This window comes from Carica papaya, chromosome 2 (assembly GCF_054855325.1).
Source record: "Carica papaya isolate Zhongbai chromosome 2, ASM5485532v1, whole genome shotgun sequence".
Lineage (NCBI taxonomy): Eukaryota > Viridiplantae > Streptophyta > Magnoliopsida > Brassicales > Caricaceae > Carica > Carica papaya.
This window is the reverse complement of record NC_142310.1, coordinates 5,945,192-5,963,587: the sequence shown is the minus strand read 5'-3', so window position 1 is coordinate 5,963,587 and position 18,396 is coordinate 5,945,192. Positions and strand designations below refer to the sequence as shown.

The 18,396-nt window shown below is 34.6% G+C and overlaps 1 protein-coding gene across 1 annotated transcript; it reads right to left on the bottom strand.

Moving 5' to 3' along the window:
* Positions 1 to 2,618: 2,618 nt before the first annotated feature.
* Positions 2,619 to 4,827, bottom strand: LOC110825848 (WAT1-related protein At2g39510-like). Its single transcript, XM_022056367.2, has 7 exons — positions 4,525 to 4,827; positions 4,377 to 4,439; positions 4,134 to 4,250; positions 3,810 to 4,053; positions 3,568 to 3,729; positions 3,336 to 3,487; positions 2,619 to 3,222 (listed from the first exon to the last, which is right to left on the bottom strand). Exons 1-7 carry the CDS (start codon positions 4,713 to 4,715, stop codon positions 2,982 to 2,984), a joined length of 1,170 nt encoding a protein of 389 aa, XP_021912059.1. The 5' UTR covers positions 4,716 to 4,827; the 3' UTR covers positions 2,619 to 2,981.
* Positions 4,828 to 18,396: the final 13,569 nt, after the last annotated feature.

Here is an 18,396-nt window from a genome sequence, read left to right as displayed (position 1 = left end):
TCGCAAATTGAACTTACATATCACACAAATTTGTAAGTTTGCGAGTATATATATATATATGTATATGTGTAAGGACTTACCTGCATATGCAAGGCAGCACTAATGTCATGGCATACCTGCAGATGCAAGGCAGCACAAACGTTTTGAGCTTCTCTCTGCTTCTGGATTCCAGCCTCAAAACGGCCTCGTTTTGACTGTTGGTGCTGGGTTTGGTTGCTGCTGCGGGCCTGACCTGGATTTCACGGGTCCGTTGGGCTTCTTCCTCTTTTCGATCCAGTTCATTTTTCAGTCTGAAACATGTCAGTCCAAACGAAATTTACTGGTCTAATATCAACTTTCAGTTCGGATCAAATAATATTCTAATAGTGCAATATTAGTATGTGAATTACTTACGTGTGTGCTAGACATCTTAATGGGCTTGACCAGGCAGAGGTTGGGCCGGGCCAATCTTACAAGATAATGGGTCGAATTTGTGATTAGAATTTGGCATGGGCCGTTTATTTTGGGCCTAATTCTAGCCCAAGCCCAGTTTTAAAAATTATTTATTTTTAATGTTCGTATAATTTATAGAATGAATACTATTCTTTTAAACATCATCCCATCCTTTAAAAAAAAAAAATATCACGATATTATTATTCATGTTTTAAACCAGAGACTAAAATAAATTAAACGTATTGTTTAGTTTGAACGGGAGACTAAATTAAACATATCAAAATTTTTAATACCCCCACATATGGATGAAGAGCAAATTGAACACCTAGTTTTTAGGTTTGGACTAGATTATATAAATTTTTATTTTTATCTTAAACTTGTAGTCACGTCAAAGTAACGTAAATCTAAATACTATATCTATGGTTATGTAAATTTCTAGATATTAAAAAATATATATTTTTTTAATGATCTCTGATTTGGGAAACAAACAATAGTGAGGTAGAAAACCAAATTGACATAATTACGTATGACGACAAATTGGTGTTGATTACATTCTAATTTAAGTGGAAGTTACTTAAATTAGCATAGGGGTTTTGGCACTTGAAGAAAAAAAAAAAAACATTCTAAAAAAATTGCCCTAATTTTTTGAAGCTTTTGTTATAATGTAATATTATTATTCTCTTGTCTTGTCTTTTTGCCCAACTTAGTAATTAATCTCATTATCTTTTATATATATATATATATATATATAATCAGCATAGGACTCCACTAGTCATTGTTATCTAATTTAAATTTGAAGACTCGAACAGAATATTTTAATAGATGTTGACAGAGACATAAAAAAAATATTTTGTGGAGACACGAAACCGCAACTTGATGATTTGGATTTATTGTAAATATAGCTAGCTCTAAGTTTTTGTATATCATATACTTCCTTCCTCCTACTATTTATTTTAGGAAACTAAATGTTAGAAATCACTTTCCTTTTTTTTTTTTTTTTGAAGGAAAGAAAAAGTTGAAATCACATTATTTTTATCTTCATTTCTTTTCATTGAAACAATTGAATTAATTTACTCTTATTTTTTCTGAAATTCATAGATGAATTGATACCGAAACAAACGAAGAATTTTTTTAATTAGAATTAGGGTTCGAGTAAGGTGTTTCTCCTCCTTGTCCTCTTTAATTTTTTCTTTTTTTTTTTTGGAGAAAAAATATTGATGGAAACTCATTTTTTTCTTGTAAATTATACTTTTAGAGCAGTCTCGAAAATCAATTGTTTAAGATATATGTCCAAAAGTATGATTTAGAATGAAGAATATATATATGTATATTATTTGTTTATAATAAAATATTCTTATTTGCTATTTAAAAATGAAAAGATAATTCTCTCAGTGTCATTTTTTCTTCCAAAAAAAAGGTATTGTAAATATATATATATATTTATATAACATATGATTAAGAATACAAGAATCGAAAATGGACTTAATTGAAAAGAAGTTGTGTATTCATGTGATAAAATTTGATTTACTTCTTACCAAAATGATGTCCATTGAATAAAATCAATATAAATATTCTCATTCAGGAAATCATAAGTTAGTAATTACATATAGTTATATATTAACTGAGTTACTCAAGATCTGATTTACTAGAAAAGAAAAATACTTACCCTTGTGTTATATCTTTTTTTAAATTTTTTTTTTTAATATTTTATATGAGTTTTATTTAAAATAATTGTTTGCTTAACGATATTACGGATCTAATGAGTAAGATAATTCGTACATTAATTTTTTTTACGATGAATGTGAAAAATAACAATTTCATAGTCTTTGTTAAGAAAATAGTGATAGATGGAGTATAATTACGAAATTAACGAGGCAAATGATTAAATATAGTAAGAGTCATTTATTGATTTTAAGATTAGAATAATTGACAAATTCCATCTACCTAAACATATGTATAGTTGACTAACTAAACCAATTTATTGGAAAATATATTTTAAACGTGCAATGCTTACAGAGATACATGCACACACGCACATACACACACAGACACACATATATATATGTGTGTGTGTGTGTGCATGTATCTATGTAAACATTGTACATATATATATATATATATATGTATGTGTGTGTGTGTATCTGAGATATTACATAAAAAGGTTAATGCAATTGTTTAGTGGAGAGTTAGACAAGAAATCAAAATACGGATATATTGGAAATCCACGTAGAAAGACATATTAGATCAGCTCAAGACTTGTACTCAAAACTCTCTCTACACATTATTATTGTTTTTTTCCCCTAACAAAAAGAGCTAAAAACTTAAAATTAAATTTACTTTCTCTAATTTAAAATTAACCTTATGGGTTACAGATTGGAATTACTTGATTCCCATCATTCCCAGAAGACTCAATTCCAATTTGCACCACTTATTTCTTCTTCTTCATCATCATCATCATCATCATCTTCTTCTTCTTCTTCTTCTCCTTCTTCTTGGTAGCTTAATTCATTACTGTACTATTTTCAATTAGTAGAAAAGTTGATCATCAATTAAGCAGATTCATAAGTGGTAGGCCTAACTTTTGTCATGTCCAATGCAAAAAATTCTTCTTGATTCGACGATGATGTTGTCTTGGGATTCGACCCATTACGAATAATCTCTTCATGATTGTCGTTAGTTGCTGGTAATGTCATTTCATCACTAGTGTGAAGAGTTGATGGTGCAGCATCTTTGCTCTTCCCCCATAGAACCATGTATAGACCTATCACAATCACAGCTGCTCCCAGAATCCTGCATACACACGCACACATATATAAAGATATACCCATTTTGAAGACTATATATATATACATATATATGTGTGTGAAAAATGACATATATATGTACGTATATGATGTTGTTACCTTCCCAAATAGACAACCTCAGACAAAATAAAGGAGCCCAAAATTGCAACAATGACCATGCTTAGAGGATTAAAAGCAGTGATAAAAACAGGTCCTTTACTTTTCATTACCACTCCTTGAATATAATAAGCAATTCCCGAGCAAATTACTCCCTGCAATTTCAATCAATTAATACGTATAATCATATTGAAAAAAAAAAAATAGAAAGAGAATATGTAAAATAATTAATTACACTGTAAACAGCTGCCAATAATTTAGAGTCAAAGTGAATGGCCCAGGCTGCTGGGTTGTTTCTCTCCACTGCTACAGCAAAAATTGCTCCTTCTAAAGTTCCCATGAAGCAAATCAAAGCTGTGAGGGACAGCTCTGCTGGGTATGATTTTAGAGTAATTGCCTGCATATACAATATTAATATACATCATATTATACATGGGTATAAATATGTATGAAAAATTAAGGGTATTAATTAATTACTTGAAGAATGATGAAACCAGCCCAGCAGAAGCAACCAATTGTGATCAAAATAGCACCCTTGATTGGGTCTTGAGGAGTGATGGGAATTTTTGATTGTTGATTTGAAGTTGTAGTGAGTTTAGTCCAAGGCAAATTAAGCAAAGGTCCAGTCACCAATGTCATCAACATTGCTCCTCCCACTGTCACCACTGTCCCTAATATCTTTGCCTGGCTATGAACTCTTCTTATATTCACCTTCTCAAGTCTGAATTTTTTTAAAAAAATTATTAATTACCCTTTAAATTTTTTTATTAGTGTGTTAATTTAAATTAATTAATTAATTACCTTAATACCCATGCCATCAGAAATGCAAAAGCAGGAAGAACATTGCACATGGCAGCTGTGAAAGTTGCTGTGGTATACTTCATGCCTGTATAGTACAGATTCTGGTCTATTGTGGGCCTGCACCACAAAACATCATTAACTTTTTAATCTATAATTAACTATAATTATAAATTATAAATACCCAGATTATTATATATATAATTTACTACACATAGAATAAATAGGTGTAACTGATTCTCTTACTCTAGTAAACCAAGGAAAAATATCTTAATGAATGCGGAAGTAGTCATCTTTGGCCTGACTTTCCTGTATAATTATAAGGTATAACTCAAATGTGATTAGTAGAAAGATATGTATGTATATATTGTAAGTAGAGGAGGTAGGATCAGACCTGTCGAAAACCAACGCAAAAGGAGCAATGACAAGAGTGGCAATAGCATGTCTGTACACAACAAGCACATGAGGACTCATGCCCTGGTTAAGGGCAGATTTGGCTATAATAGACATGCCTGCATAACCGAACTGCATAAAAACCACAGCCAGAAATGGCTTAGCCTTTTCATAATTACTTCCCAAACCCATCTTCTTCTTCTTCTTCTTCTCCGATCAGCTAGCTGACAAATATACGCGTATGTATATATATATATATATGTAAAGGTTGTAGGAGTAAAATGGTCTGATGTGCAAATGAAGCTCAAGGGTGTAGTTGCTTATATACTTTTTTTTTTTTATCTAATGGAGGGACAATGGAATGTCAATACGTCTCTCTTTAAAAAAATAATAATAATAATATTTTTTTGGGTTTAAAATAAAGAGAGACTAGGGGCTCCACTACCACTAGCTCATAAACTGAAACTCTATTTTTAATAATATTCTTGAGATTAATTATTTATAGTAATAAAAAAGATATATAAAATTAGGAGGGTTTTCTAAAAATATTAAAAAAGAATAATGTACCAAACTCTCTCCATTTTGATGCTGACTAATGAGGCCAAAATAATAAAGGAGGTGATCCATTGCGCCAAGCCAAAAAATTATCTGCCCGAGTGGTGTTCCTCACTACTTAAATTAATTTGTGGTGGGCATTTGCTTAAACACACACAATGTAACTATGTATAAGTTTTTATCAAATGTTAACATTCTTCGTCAAAAATTTTAACCCACGATGGTATTCTTAGTATCATAAGTTTATTCCGTATAATAAATATTATTTTATTAGTGTTTATTCGACATAAGATTTTAGGTAATGTTAGATTAGACATTGAAATTAAACTGTAAATAAAAATTTAATGCCGCTTCATAAAATCGAGAATTTAATTAGTATACTTTAAATTATTCTCTTTTAGTGGAGTAACCTCACTCCTTATCAAAGTTTCTAACAAGGGAGATAAGTTTTGATAACCGCAAAGAAAAATATTTTCATTAGCTGTTAAAAAATGGTTATTGAGACTAACTTATCCATATTATTTAAACTCATTACAACTTTACTTAATTCACTCTTAAAAGAGTTTTAGATGTTCTCATTCTAATTAAGAGACTTTTTAAACCTAAATAGGTTTTTCTAACCACAAAAGGGTCAATATTTCTAACCTCTTGAGGAGGGGGCAAAAATCTTTAAAAAATATTTTTAAATTACATTATTTAATAATATGTCATCCATAAGTCAATTGAATGTCATCGTTTAAAAATTTCAAATGGATCTGTTAAACTTATTTCCTCAAAAAACGAAGTAACAAAAAATTTATAATTTATTTTCAGACAACAGATAGAGCAATAGCTTCTTTCAAAATTAGTTAAATAATTTTCATAACAACTATATTTTGCGGCTATAATTTTTTTCCATAGAGAATTATTTTTTGAATCCAAACGTCAAATCCATTTCAAAGAAAAGTTATATTTAAAATTTCAAGTGATTTATTTTCTTAGTGGTTTTCTAACTTGGATATAGGTAGACTTCCAAATTCATAAAGTACATATTTTATGCTTTAAGGTGACCTAAAGAAAATTTCTTTGTAGTTTTTTCAATTTTTGCCTCAAAACTATAGGGACTAAGAAAAAAAAAAAAAAATCCCTTTGTATAAGTCATCTTTTAAGATGATAAAATCGATAAAGGAACTATTCACTAAAAAAGATATAAAAATTGACCAAACACATTCTTTAGTATATATGACTTCCAACAATCACCAAAGATTTTCTATCAAGTAACCGGAGAATGTAAAACTAGTTTATAGAGTCAAGCAACTTTTTAAAGTCCAGTTTGAATTATACGAATTTTCTTCTACTAGATTTCACTTAGTGAACTAATTTACTTCTAATCATAACATAATATATAATTTGTATTAATTTAATAAAAATAAATTGATTTTTACTTACGATGACTTTAGAGATCTTGTTTAATACATTTGGAAGAAACTTTAAAATTGTATATGGAGATATGCATAGTAATAAACTCTCATCTTATTCAATATATTTACAAAAAATTTCGAAATAGTTCTATATATCACTTTCACAATGAAGATAGACCTAGTAATAAATCTCCTTATTTAAGTTCTTTCCTTAACGTAAACTAGTCTGATCTATTAATAAGAATTTTTCATGACAACATAAAGATGCAAAAGATCATTCACGTTTATTATTCATTCTCAATGTTCATTCTTTTAATAAAAAAAAAAGCTAATAAAAGGTCATCTAGTTGTGTTAAAGTCTACTTTAGAAAGGGCCCTCTTTCATTCCCTTCCTTTTGCTTTTCGTCGTCCTTTAATTTCATTTATAACCAAATTACAATCAAGTTGTCTACCATTCACAAAGCAAATTAACATTGATTGATCCCACTTCTCATTATATATTTTATCCTATTTACCAAAATAGTCTAAAATTTGTTATTTGACGTCAACTAATTACACTTGGATTAGTTAAATATTATTCATATATAAGATTATGTTCAAAATAAATTTAGAAATATTATAGAATTTATTTGTAAATCTACAACTATTTTAATTCTGAGAAGTTGTAAATTGTACTAAAACGAAAAAAAAAAATTAAAACAAATATATGATTTCATGTAGAATTAGTTGATGAAATTTGATTTTCATTATTTTAATCCGATACGAAATTTTTTATGTGGTCATTATTCTTCATTTTAGAAATTTTTTTTTTTACAATTTTAGTTAAACTAATTTAATGAAAACTTTGGATTTGTCCCATTCATAACAACACAGAAACGAGATTCCAAAGGGCAGAATATGAAGAGAAAAATTAGTCCTGATTAATATATCTTATTTTTAAAATTTTAAATTAATTAACATATATATATATATATGTTTTTTTTTTTCAACATGATTAATTTATCAATTACATGTCTATCCGGAATAGAGTATAAAGTACTACTGTTATCTTTTGATGAGTATATATGATATCTGAATGACCACAAAAATGAAGCCATGCAAAAAATCAAAATAACTTCAATCATTTCACTATATTTATATGTATACGATGTATATACACACACACACACATATATATATATATGCACGTGTGCCTTTTCGTGTTGGAGAATGTGCTTACAACAGAAGAAGGGAATTAAGAATATTATTTTTGTCCTCTCATGCTCATCATTTTATTCACTGATGAGACTTCACTAATTTCTTCAAGTAATAATGCAAAATAGTCATCCTTCGCTTTTGTTTTATGAACCTAAATAGTAATTATTCATTAATATATAATTAGTTTATAAATTAATTATTCTTAGTTAAAAAAAAAAAATACCAAATTCCTCAAGATTAATCTGCAAATAATTTCTAGTTACTGTTTGTTCTTCAGGGCTGGCAGCTTAATCAATTAATCTTGATTAAAGATATAAAAATTATAGATTTTAAAGATTTTTTTTTGGATTAATTAATTAAAACGCACCTTGATTATCAATTAATTAAACGTGTTATGCGCCCGTTTATTTTGTGCCTTATCAATCTGCTGGCATCAAATATGCTTTTTTTTTGTTTTTGTTTTTTTTTTTCTTTAAATCATAGATGTTTAAGAATTATTAATTAATAGTAAAAATCTTGAAATGTTTTGAAGTTAATCATTCAAATGTTATAAGACTAAATATGATATATATATATATAATAATTACACTGGTAGGATATATATATATACCTAATTGACACGTGATGATGGTGAAGTCACCATAGACGGAGAAGCTATGAGGATTAATGGAGGCAAGCAAACAAATAGAAAAAGGTCACATGGAAGTTGACTGATAGACATGATTGAGATAGTGAGAGATTATAATAATAATCTTCTACAAAAATATCTTTATGTTTTATATTAAATAATTATAACTTTATATTATAATTTTTAACCTCATATATTCTATAATTATTTACCATTAAAAGTTCATGGTAATTTTTCTTAAATTATGAGTTAAATTTCTATAATTTTTTTTATAAAAAAAAAATCTAATTTTTAATATAAATATATATAAAAAAAACGATACATATTTTATAATATTTTTTTTTACTCAAAGTGATGTATATATACCACCAACCAAGTAAAATAAAACAATTAACGACACTCTTGTTCTTATTTAAGTTCATAATTTTTTAGTTAAATTCTCATAACTTTTATGACTTTAATTCATAATTAACATAGTCTTGTTGCTAATCATTATTTCTGCATCTACTTAATTTCAAAGCTCTAATTACATTTTGTTTTACGTAATTAAAAACATATAATATACAGATATATATATATATTTTATTTTGTATTTAAAAATTATTCTTTTTATTTTTAAAACATATTTAAGTTAAATGTCAATGTCATCCCATTTCTTTATTCTGTAAAAATACTTTTCTTCAAAAAGAAAGTAGTCTCTTTCTATAAGCAAAAGGAATTTAATTAATTCCATTTTATGATTTTTAGGTTAAGAAAACGTAGGTGAGAGATATAGTGCCAACTCTCTTTATGTATAATGGTGTATATGTCAGTAATGGAGGACAAACTTCACAAGGAATTAAAAACATATCATTTGTAATCAAATCATTACAGCTTTAACGTAAATCAAACACTTACATATTCGCTTATCAATATCGATTCACATTTGCCATCCTAATCTGATCAATGTGACGTCATTACAAGGTTCTTATTCTCTTCAATTAGATAGGTATGAGTCCATTTTGTACTTAACCTTCAACTAATCATATACTTTTATTTTATAATTAATTAATTTATACCTATAAGAACAAGTGAATGTTGTAGATAATACGAACTACTAAACCATCAAGAATCTCATAAATTTTCCGATCAAGTCGCTCTCTTCATCTTGGAGCATAAATCCTCTTTAGCTACCATTATCAATTTTTTTATCTATACTTGTCTTTCGTATCAGAAAATTTTTATCATTCTGTTAAAAAATATTCTATATCATATGGAGCTTCCTGCATCTGAGTTAGCAAAACCAGTAAGATAGTGTTTGATAATCTGGTGCTCATAAGAAATAGTACTCAAAAAGATAATAAATAGGAGAAGGTACTAGTAAGATCCTTTCAACTAAAATTATTTTATTAAAGATTCTGCAGCAGATCATTAATAATTTATAGAGGTTATTAAGTGAGATAAATGTCATGCGTTGTACCTTGATATATTTTTTTTAACTTTCAATAGTATTGAGCATAAACTAGATGGTTTAAAAGAAATTATGGAGTATGGAGGTGTATATTAATACTTAAAGAATGTAAACTCGACATAATAATCAATAACCTCAATTTACTTTTAGATCTATTTGGTTTCGTATAAAAGGCTCTCAATTGATATGATTAACCAAAGAAATGTTATGTAACTAATCAAGAAGATAGGTATTGTTCTAGACACTCTTTGAGTTTAATCCAGCTAATTAAGAAGAATTTGACACCTGGTTTGTATATCAGTTATGTTGTAAAAATTTATTTAATCCTTTTATAGTGTTTAATGCATGATTTGGATTTAATAAGTGAAAGGAACTTTAGAAAGCTAGTTTATGGGAAAGACGTAAATGTTGTGATGGAGAATCTTGTATCTTTGCCTCTCGGGTTTACTTCCTCTTCCTAATTATTCGACTCTTAATTGTTATCTATGTAGATCAAGAGACGACACTTATCTTCATCTTTTATTAAATTGTCATTCAACTAGAAGTTTATAGTCATAGTTTGATTGGAGCCTCCATATAGAAGTGTTTAATTACATAGTGAATCACTAACTCTTTTAATTAAGAACTAAAAATATGCACATATAAGAGGTGATATGTGAAAAAAAAAAATCTTATTGTTTGCCTCAATAATGGTAGATATGCTATACTTTTGGAGGAAGAAACACATTAAAGAAAATAATAAGATCAATCTTATTACATATATTTTGTCTATTAAAAATTAATATAGAAATACATCAAGATCTTTACTTTAAAAGTAACAATCAACTATGATGTTATTCTCAAAATAAGGCAAAAGGATCATATGTACCCATGATGCTACAGCTCGTGACTCTAGCTCTTCTATCATAGTTGTGTTAGTAAATGTTGAAGGATGTTCAAGATGTGTGTGGATTAATTTTGTCCAAGACTTTAATCCTTTAATAACAGAAGCAGAAGCACTCGATAACAAAAGATCAAAAGCACCTAGAGCCACTAATACAAATTTATAACAACTTCCTCTTAGCTTATATATTCTTGTTGATGATTGTTATGTGGCTACTTGGTGCATCGAGGCAATAGCGAAGGAAATTAGGGCACGATTTGAAGGGTTAAATGGACTAACTCATATTTTGACCAAATAGACAGTTAATCATAATTTTGTTAGCTGCATTGAACTTGATCAACTTGGACTCAGTATGTATTTTTTTTCTCTTTACATCTATTACTTATTTTTTAAAAAATAATTTATGCCAATTGTAACTATATATATGTATACATAATCAAATATGTTTTTTTTTATAATTAAAACCCATAATAAGAGAGATATATATATATATATATATACATAGCTCAAGGTTTGAATCTTCAACATCCTATGAACATGTGAAGAAGAATCTATTTGATTAATGGATGGTCCCAAATGTAACGACCCCGGAAATTTAAAATGAAATATGTGTATTAAAAATGTCAAATGCGGAAGCGAAATCAAAATTTCGATTAACATCCCTTACACTAAAACCAAAAACGTGCTCAAAATATAAAAGATCAAACTAACTAAAAGAGAAATTCGAAAGTAAAAGCTATGAATATGACTATGGAGTCTTTAGGCGTCCCCTTCATCGTCTTCCTGCGGAACGGGCTCGGGAACAATGTCTTCCTGATCTGAAATGATTAAATAAGGAATGAGCTACACTAGCCCAGTAAAGACATCACGATATCTCACCGTCACGGAGGTAAAGGTGGGTAAAAAACACAAGAAGACCAATGGAGCATGATTTACAACAAATCCTTTTATTAATAATAAACCTTTACCATCCACTTACCTCGGTGAAATTCATAAAATAATATACGAAAGCAATAACATTATCATCATCATGAAATCATATAAACTGTATAACATAATACTTATCACGCCTTTTGTAATTCAATCATTACACAACATATTTTTCCTCATTTACCAGCCTACTAGTATCCATGGGGATCCAAAGGGGTCCCGCTACCCGTTACCCTTAACACTTGTAATCAGATTCCATGGTCGTCCCCATACCCCGTCCGGTATGGGCGCCAAAACTATAAACCTCAATACCCCGTCCGGTATGAGGGTGAAACGGGCCGTCCCCATACCCCGTCCGGTATGGGTGTCAAAACACATAAGATCCCCATACCCCGTCCGGTATGAGAGACCACAATCCCGGTAGGGTTCCCTACGGACCCGGTCCGTCCACCATCTCCCAAGATATCTAGTCAGGCTTACCACATTATACAATTATCAATCTACATAATCTTTTATTCTCCTTTTCCTCAGTCAGCATCATCAATTCACATACAAACAAGCAAAACAGTAATTTATGCCAAACAGACAACATACAGCATCGGTATCTCAGTTATTCAACCCATAATCAATAAAACAGTAAAATATGCACACGAAACTATGAAATGAAAACATCAAACCTCATACTGCATTTAAAACTGTAAAATAGGCCAAATAACAGTTAACCGACAAACACACTAGACTCGGGCTCCATTAGCGACCTTAAGCAATTTTACACATTCGTTGATTCAAGAAATACCGTTTTATCATTATTGAACTTTAATACTGTGATAGGAAATAGGGTGAGGGGTCCTTACTCGTTTCGGGGTCCGAACACGGCTTCACAGTGCGCCTACAGACTGTCCCTAATTTTTCCTGAATTTTTCCCGGGAAACTGAAACGCACTACCGGTGCCTGCACGTATTCCAAAAAATCTTAAATTAGGCCCAGGGCCCCTTTTTGGCCAATATCGCAATTCCGGCACGGCGGCTCCGCCGTGCTCCGGCGACGGCGCCGCCGCTTGCGGCGGCGATTTGCCTCGGGTTGGCCGTTTTCGACCGTTTCTGGCCGAATTCGGCCACACTTGCATCGGTCCCTGCGATAAAACAACCCTAGGGCCCTCGGGGGGCCAAAAAAATTACAAAAAACTGAAGCTTACCGGCGGCAGTGCTCTCGGGTGCGGCGACTCTCCGGTGAGGTTCGTGTTTTGGTGATTCGTCTCCGATCAACCTGTAGAAAAAATAATGGTGATCACGGTGATATAAAAATTGCATCAAACGGAGGCCGGGAAGGGCCTCATCGGAGGCAAAAACCGAGGAGGGGCGCGGCAGCGCCGCTGGGTTTCGGCCGTGTTTTCTGGCCGTTTGGCCAGGATTTTGGCTCTGATTTGGTCACAGGGGAAATCAGCGTGGAAAAATGAGTCAGGAGTATGAAATTTACCTCGATCGGCAGTCGAAAATCTCCCCGGTGCGGCGGCGGGTGGCGGCGGCCGGCTTCTCCGGTGTCTGGTTCGTCTTCTCCGGCGAGGGCAGGCGGCTAGGGTTTTTGTGGTCAGGTGTGGGGTTCTATTTATGCCCTTTTGCCTTTTGATCTCAGCCGTCCATTTTGATTTAATCTGGGACGTCTGTTTTTTATTAAATCTGGGCCGTCCGTGCGATTGCATCTGGGCCGTCCGTGCGCACGCTTGATCTAGGCCATCCGATCGCGCGTACGCGGATCGCCAACGTGACCCGTCCCCGGGTCGACGTGGTCTTGCCACGTGGCAGGTCCTGGTTTGCCAGGACTGCTGACTGGGCCTGCTGACGTGGCGCTCTTTTTTTTAATAAACTTAATAAAAATAATTAATAAGAAAATTACAAAAATACCCATGTTTGGGCGTTACGCCAATTGTTGATAATTGGTTATATGTATATAAATATATGTTATGTAGAATAGAATGTATGTGGTTGTAAATTAAAGTGATAGTGAGAGAGGGGAAAAACTGAAAAGGAAGAGATAGAATTGGTGATATTGTGTCAAGTATTTTGGGTATGAGTCAAGAGTATTTGACTATTTTTGGAAACAAAATATGCTATCCATCTCATACTTGCATTAATAGTCTCATAGGTTTTTGAGTGCACATAAAATTTAATTAATCACTTAATTAATCCTATTCTTTTCAGGCAATATCCATGCATCTTTACGTCCTATTTGTCGGCTTACTATGAAATTTTCAATTTACAATTTTCTTTTTTAATTTTAAGATACACCCAAATAATTAATCAATTTAATTTATATATTTCAATTCTGTTTTTTTTACTAATTTTTTAATTTAAAATATATACATTAAATATAGTTTATATATATATATATATATAGAAAATCATAGTGCTGTTAATTATATTACCAATTAAAGTTTTAAGATAAATTATTATTTTAAATTTAGTTAAATATTGATAAATTTTTTTAGTTTAAAAATAATAATAAATTAGGATGAAAAGTTTTTACCAGTTATAAAAAAAAAAAAAAAAAAAAAAAAAATTTACTCACTTTGAGTATGAGACATATATAAATTAAAATTTTATTAATAATATAGTCAGGACACATATCCCATGCCCATCCGTAGATACACAAAAGTTGGAATTAAATATATACAATGCACATATATACACACGTACATTATCCCTGAGATAATCTAAATTATATTCTTATTTTGTTTTTTTAAATTGAAGGTGTCTAAATTGGCTTAGTATTTTAAGTCTATAGATATAATAAGTTTTTTTAAGTCTATACATAATACGTTTAGCTCCTTTCATTTTTTAGTTTATAATACTTTGAGTTGGGAAATTGTTTGAATACATTAATTTCTTCTTATTTTTGGAGTACTCTAATAAGTTAGGAAATACTTGTTATATGTAGCGCCCAGAAAGGGTGAAAAAAAAAAAAAAAAAGCCACATCGGCAGCCACGTCAGCAGACCCAGTCAGCAGTTCTGGCCAACCGAGACCTGCCACGTGGCAAGACCACGTCGATTCGGGACGGGCCACGTTGGCGATCCGCGTATGCGCGATCGGACGGCCCAGATACAATCGCACGGACGACCCAGATTCAATAAAAAACAGACGGTTCAGATTAAATCAAAATAGACGGCTGAGATCAAAAGGCAAAAGGGTATAAATAGAACCCCCACACCAGACCACAAAACCCTAGCCGCCTGCCCTCGTCGGAGAAGACGAACCAGAAGCCAGCCGCCGCCGCCCGCCGCCACACCGGGGAGATTTCCGACCGCCGATCGAGGTAAATTTCATACTCCCGACTCGTTTTTCCACGCTGATTTTCCCTGTGGCCAAATCGGAGCCAAAATCCCGGCCAAACGGCCGAAAAACACGGCCGAAACCCAGCGGCGCCGCCGCGCCCCTTCTCGGTTTTTGCCTCCGATGAGGCCCTTCTTGGCCTCCGTTTGATGCAATTTTTATATCACCGTGATCACCATTCTTTTCTCTACAGGTTGACCGGAGCCGAATCACCAAAACACGAACCTCACCGGAGAGCCGCCGCACCCGAGAGCACCGCCGCCGGTAAGCTTTGGTTTTCCGTAATTTTTTGGCCCCCCGAGGGCCCTAGGATTGTTTTATCGCAGGGACCAATGCGAGTGTGGCCGAATTCGGCCGGAAACGGACAAAAACGGCCAACCCGAGGCGAATCACCGCCGCAAGCGGCGGCGCCGTCGCCGGAGCACGGCGAAGCCGCCGTGCCGGAATTGCGATATTGGCCGAAAGCGGCCCGGGGCCTAATTTGAGATTTTTTGAAACACGTGCAGGTACCAGTAGTGCGTTTCAGTTCCCCAGAAAAAAATTCAGGAAAAATTAGGGACAGCCCGTAGGCGCACTGTGAAGCCGTGTTCGGACCCCGAAACGAGTAAGGACCCCTCACCCTATTTCTTATCACGGTATTAAAGTTCAATAATGATAAAACGGTATTTCTTGAATCAACGAATGTGTGAAATTGCTTAAGGTCGCTAATGGAGCCCGAGTCTAGTGTGTTTGTCGGTTAACTGTTATTTGGCCTGTTTACAGTTTTAAATGCAGCATGAGGTTTGATGTTTTCATTTTATAGTTTCGTGTGCATATTTTACTGTTTTACTAATTATGGATTGAATGACTGGGATATTGATGCTGTATGTTGTCTGTTTGGCATAAATTACCGTTTTGCTTGTTTGTATGTAGATTGATGATGCTGACTAAGGGAAAAGAGAATGAAAGATTATGTAAATGGGTAATTGTATAATGTGGTCAGCCTGACTAGATATCCTGGGAGATGGTGGACGGACCGGGTCCGTAGGGAACCCTACCGGGATTGTGGTCTCCCATACCGGACGGGGTATGGAGATCTTATGTGTTTTGGCGCCCATACCGGACGGGGTATGGGGACGGCCCGTTTCACCCTCATACCGAACGGGGTAATGAGGTTTATAGTTTTGGCGCCCATATCGGACGGGGTATGGGGACAGCCCTGGAATATGATTTCAAGTGTTAAGGGTTAACGAGTAGCGGGACCCCCTATGGATCTCCATGGATACTAGTGGACTGGTAAATGAGGAAAATATGTTGTGTAATGATTGAATTACAAAAGGCTTGATAAGTATTATGTTATACAGTTCATATATGATTTCATGATGATGATGATGTTATTGCTTTCGTATACTGTTTTATGGATTTCACCGAGGTAAGTGGATGGTGAAGGATTTATTATTGATAAAAGAATTTGTTGTAAATTATGCTCCATTGGTCTTTTTGTGTTTTCTACCCACCTTTACCTCCGTGACGGTGAGATATCGTGATGTCTTTACTGGGCTAGTGTAGCTCATTCCTTATTTAATCATTTCATATCAGGAAGACATCGTTCCCGAGCCGGTTCCGCAGGAGGACGACGAAGGGGACGCCTAAAGACTCCATAGTCATATTCGTAGCTTTTACTTTCAAGTTTCTCCTTTAAGTAGTTTGATCTTTAATATTTTGTGAGCACGTTTTTTGTTTTAGTATAAGGGATGTTAATCGAATTTTTGACTTCGCTTCCGCATTTGATATTTTTAATATACATTTCATTTTAAATTTCCGAGGCCGTTACCGTTGGTATCAGAGCCAGGTTTCCTCGGACCCATCCCTTACACAATAGTGACTTAGAGAAATGCTCACCGATATATCGTTACTCAATCGTTCCTTGTGAATACAGGTACACGGGAATGAGGAGAGGAAGGCCCCCACTAAACCGAGCGGCCCAAGATAATTTGCTTCGGGATGATTTAGATAGACTATTTGAGATGGTGGAGGCTCTCGTAGCTGCCCAGCAAAGGCAAGAGGAGAGAAGGGAGTTACCCAGACCTCCTCCGTTAGCGCAGGTTGAGCCCCCGCTACAGCAGGCTGATCCCGAGCCACCCCGGCAGGAGCCTGTTCCTCCACAGTACCACCTGGCACCACAGCCGCGGTACGACTCGGTACCACAGCCACGGTACCAGTAGGCGCCGCCACAGCACATTCCAGTGCCCCCACCACATTCGCAGGTGCCACCACAGGGTCCCCCAGTTCACCCTCAGCCGGCCCCAGTCCCTCTACCTCGGGACCCCGCTCCTTCCTTGATCGACCCTGGCTTCATAGAGAGGTACAAAAGACTGAACCCTTCTACTTTTTCAGGGGGATCCTCTTTCGAAGAGGCCCAATACTGGCTGGCAGAGACTGAGAGAGCTTTCGAGACCTTGGGAGTAGTTCCTGAGCAGAGGGCTGCCATTGCCTCTTACATGCTGGTAGGGGAAGCAGTACACTGGTGGGAGCTCAAGCGAGCCACCCTGCCTGCACCAGTTACTTGGGAGCAGTTCCTAGCGGCTTTCCATGCGGAGTATCTCCCTAAACACATCCAACATCTAAAGGAAATGGAGTTTGCTCAATTGGTCCAGGGAAATATGACGGTGTCGGAGTATGCCCGTAAGTTCCTGGAGCTGGGCCGACATGCCCCGGAGACATTGTTGGATGAGGGCCGAAAGGCCAGGAAATTCCAGTGGGGTCTCCGCCCGGAGATCAGACAGCACTTACTGGTGATGGAGCTTGAGACATATTCGGCAGTACTGGCAAAGGCGCAGATCATAGAAAGGAGCTTCGACACCCGCCCTCAGCTAGCGGGAAGTTCTCAACCCTCAACCCCACTCCGCAGGCCAGCACCTACCATGCCTGTCCAACCCAGTAAGAGGCCCAGACCCGCCGTTCAGGCCCTTCCTCAGGCTACGGGTGCAGCACGTGGGAAGATCTGCCAGTGCTGCGGCAGGGATCATGGGGACCGACCCTGCTACCGCCTCAACAACACCTGTCGCATATGCGGCAGTGCCCAGCACTATGCAAGGGAATGCCCTAGGAACCAGAATCAAGGGAGGCCTCCAATCAAGGGCAGAGTTTACAACCTTACCCAGAAGGATGTCGACGCAGACGCGAACGTGGTACATGGTATGTATACTATCTCTGGCCACATTGCTCATGTTTTGTTTGATACTGGTGCATCACATTCTTTTATTTCACATGTTCTTACTTCTAAAATTTGTGTATCACCTGATAGACTTGATTCATTATTGCTTGTATCTACCGTTGGGGGGGAGACATTGCTAGGAGAGGTTGTTTACAGGGCATGTACCGTGGAGATAGCAGATAGGAAATTGAGGGTAGACCTGATAGGGTTAGACACGGGGGATTTTGATGTAATCCTAGGAATGGATTGGCTAGCGGCGTATCACGCCATCATAGACTGCTTTAACAAAAAGATTGTATTTAATCC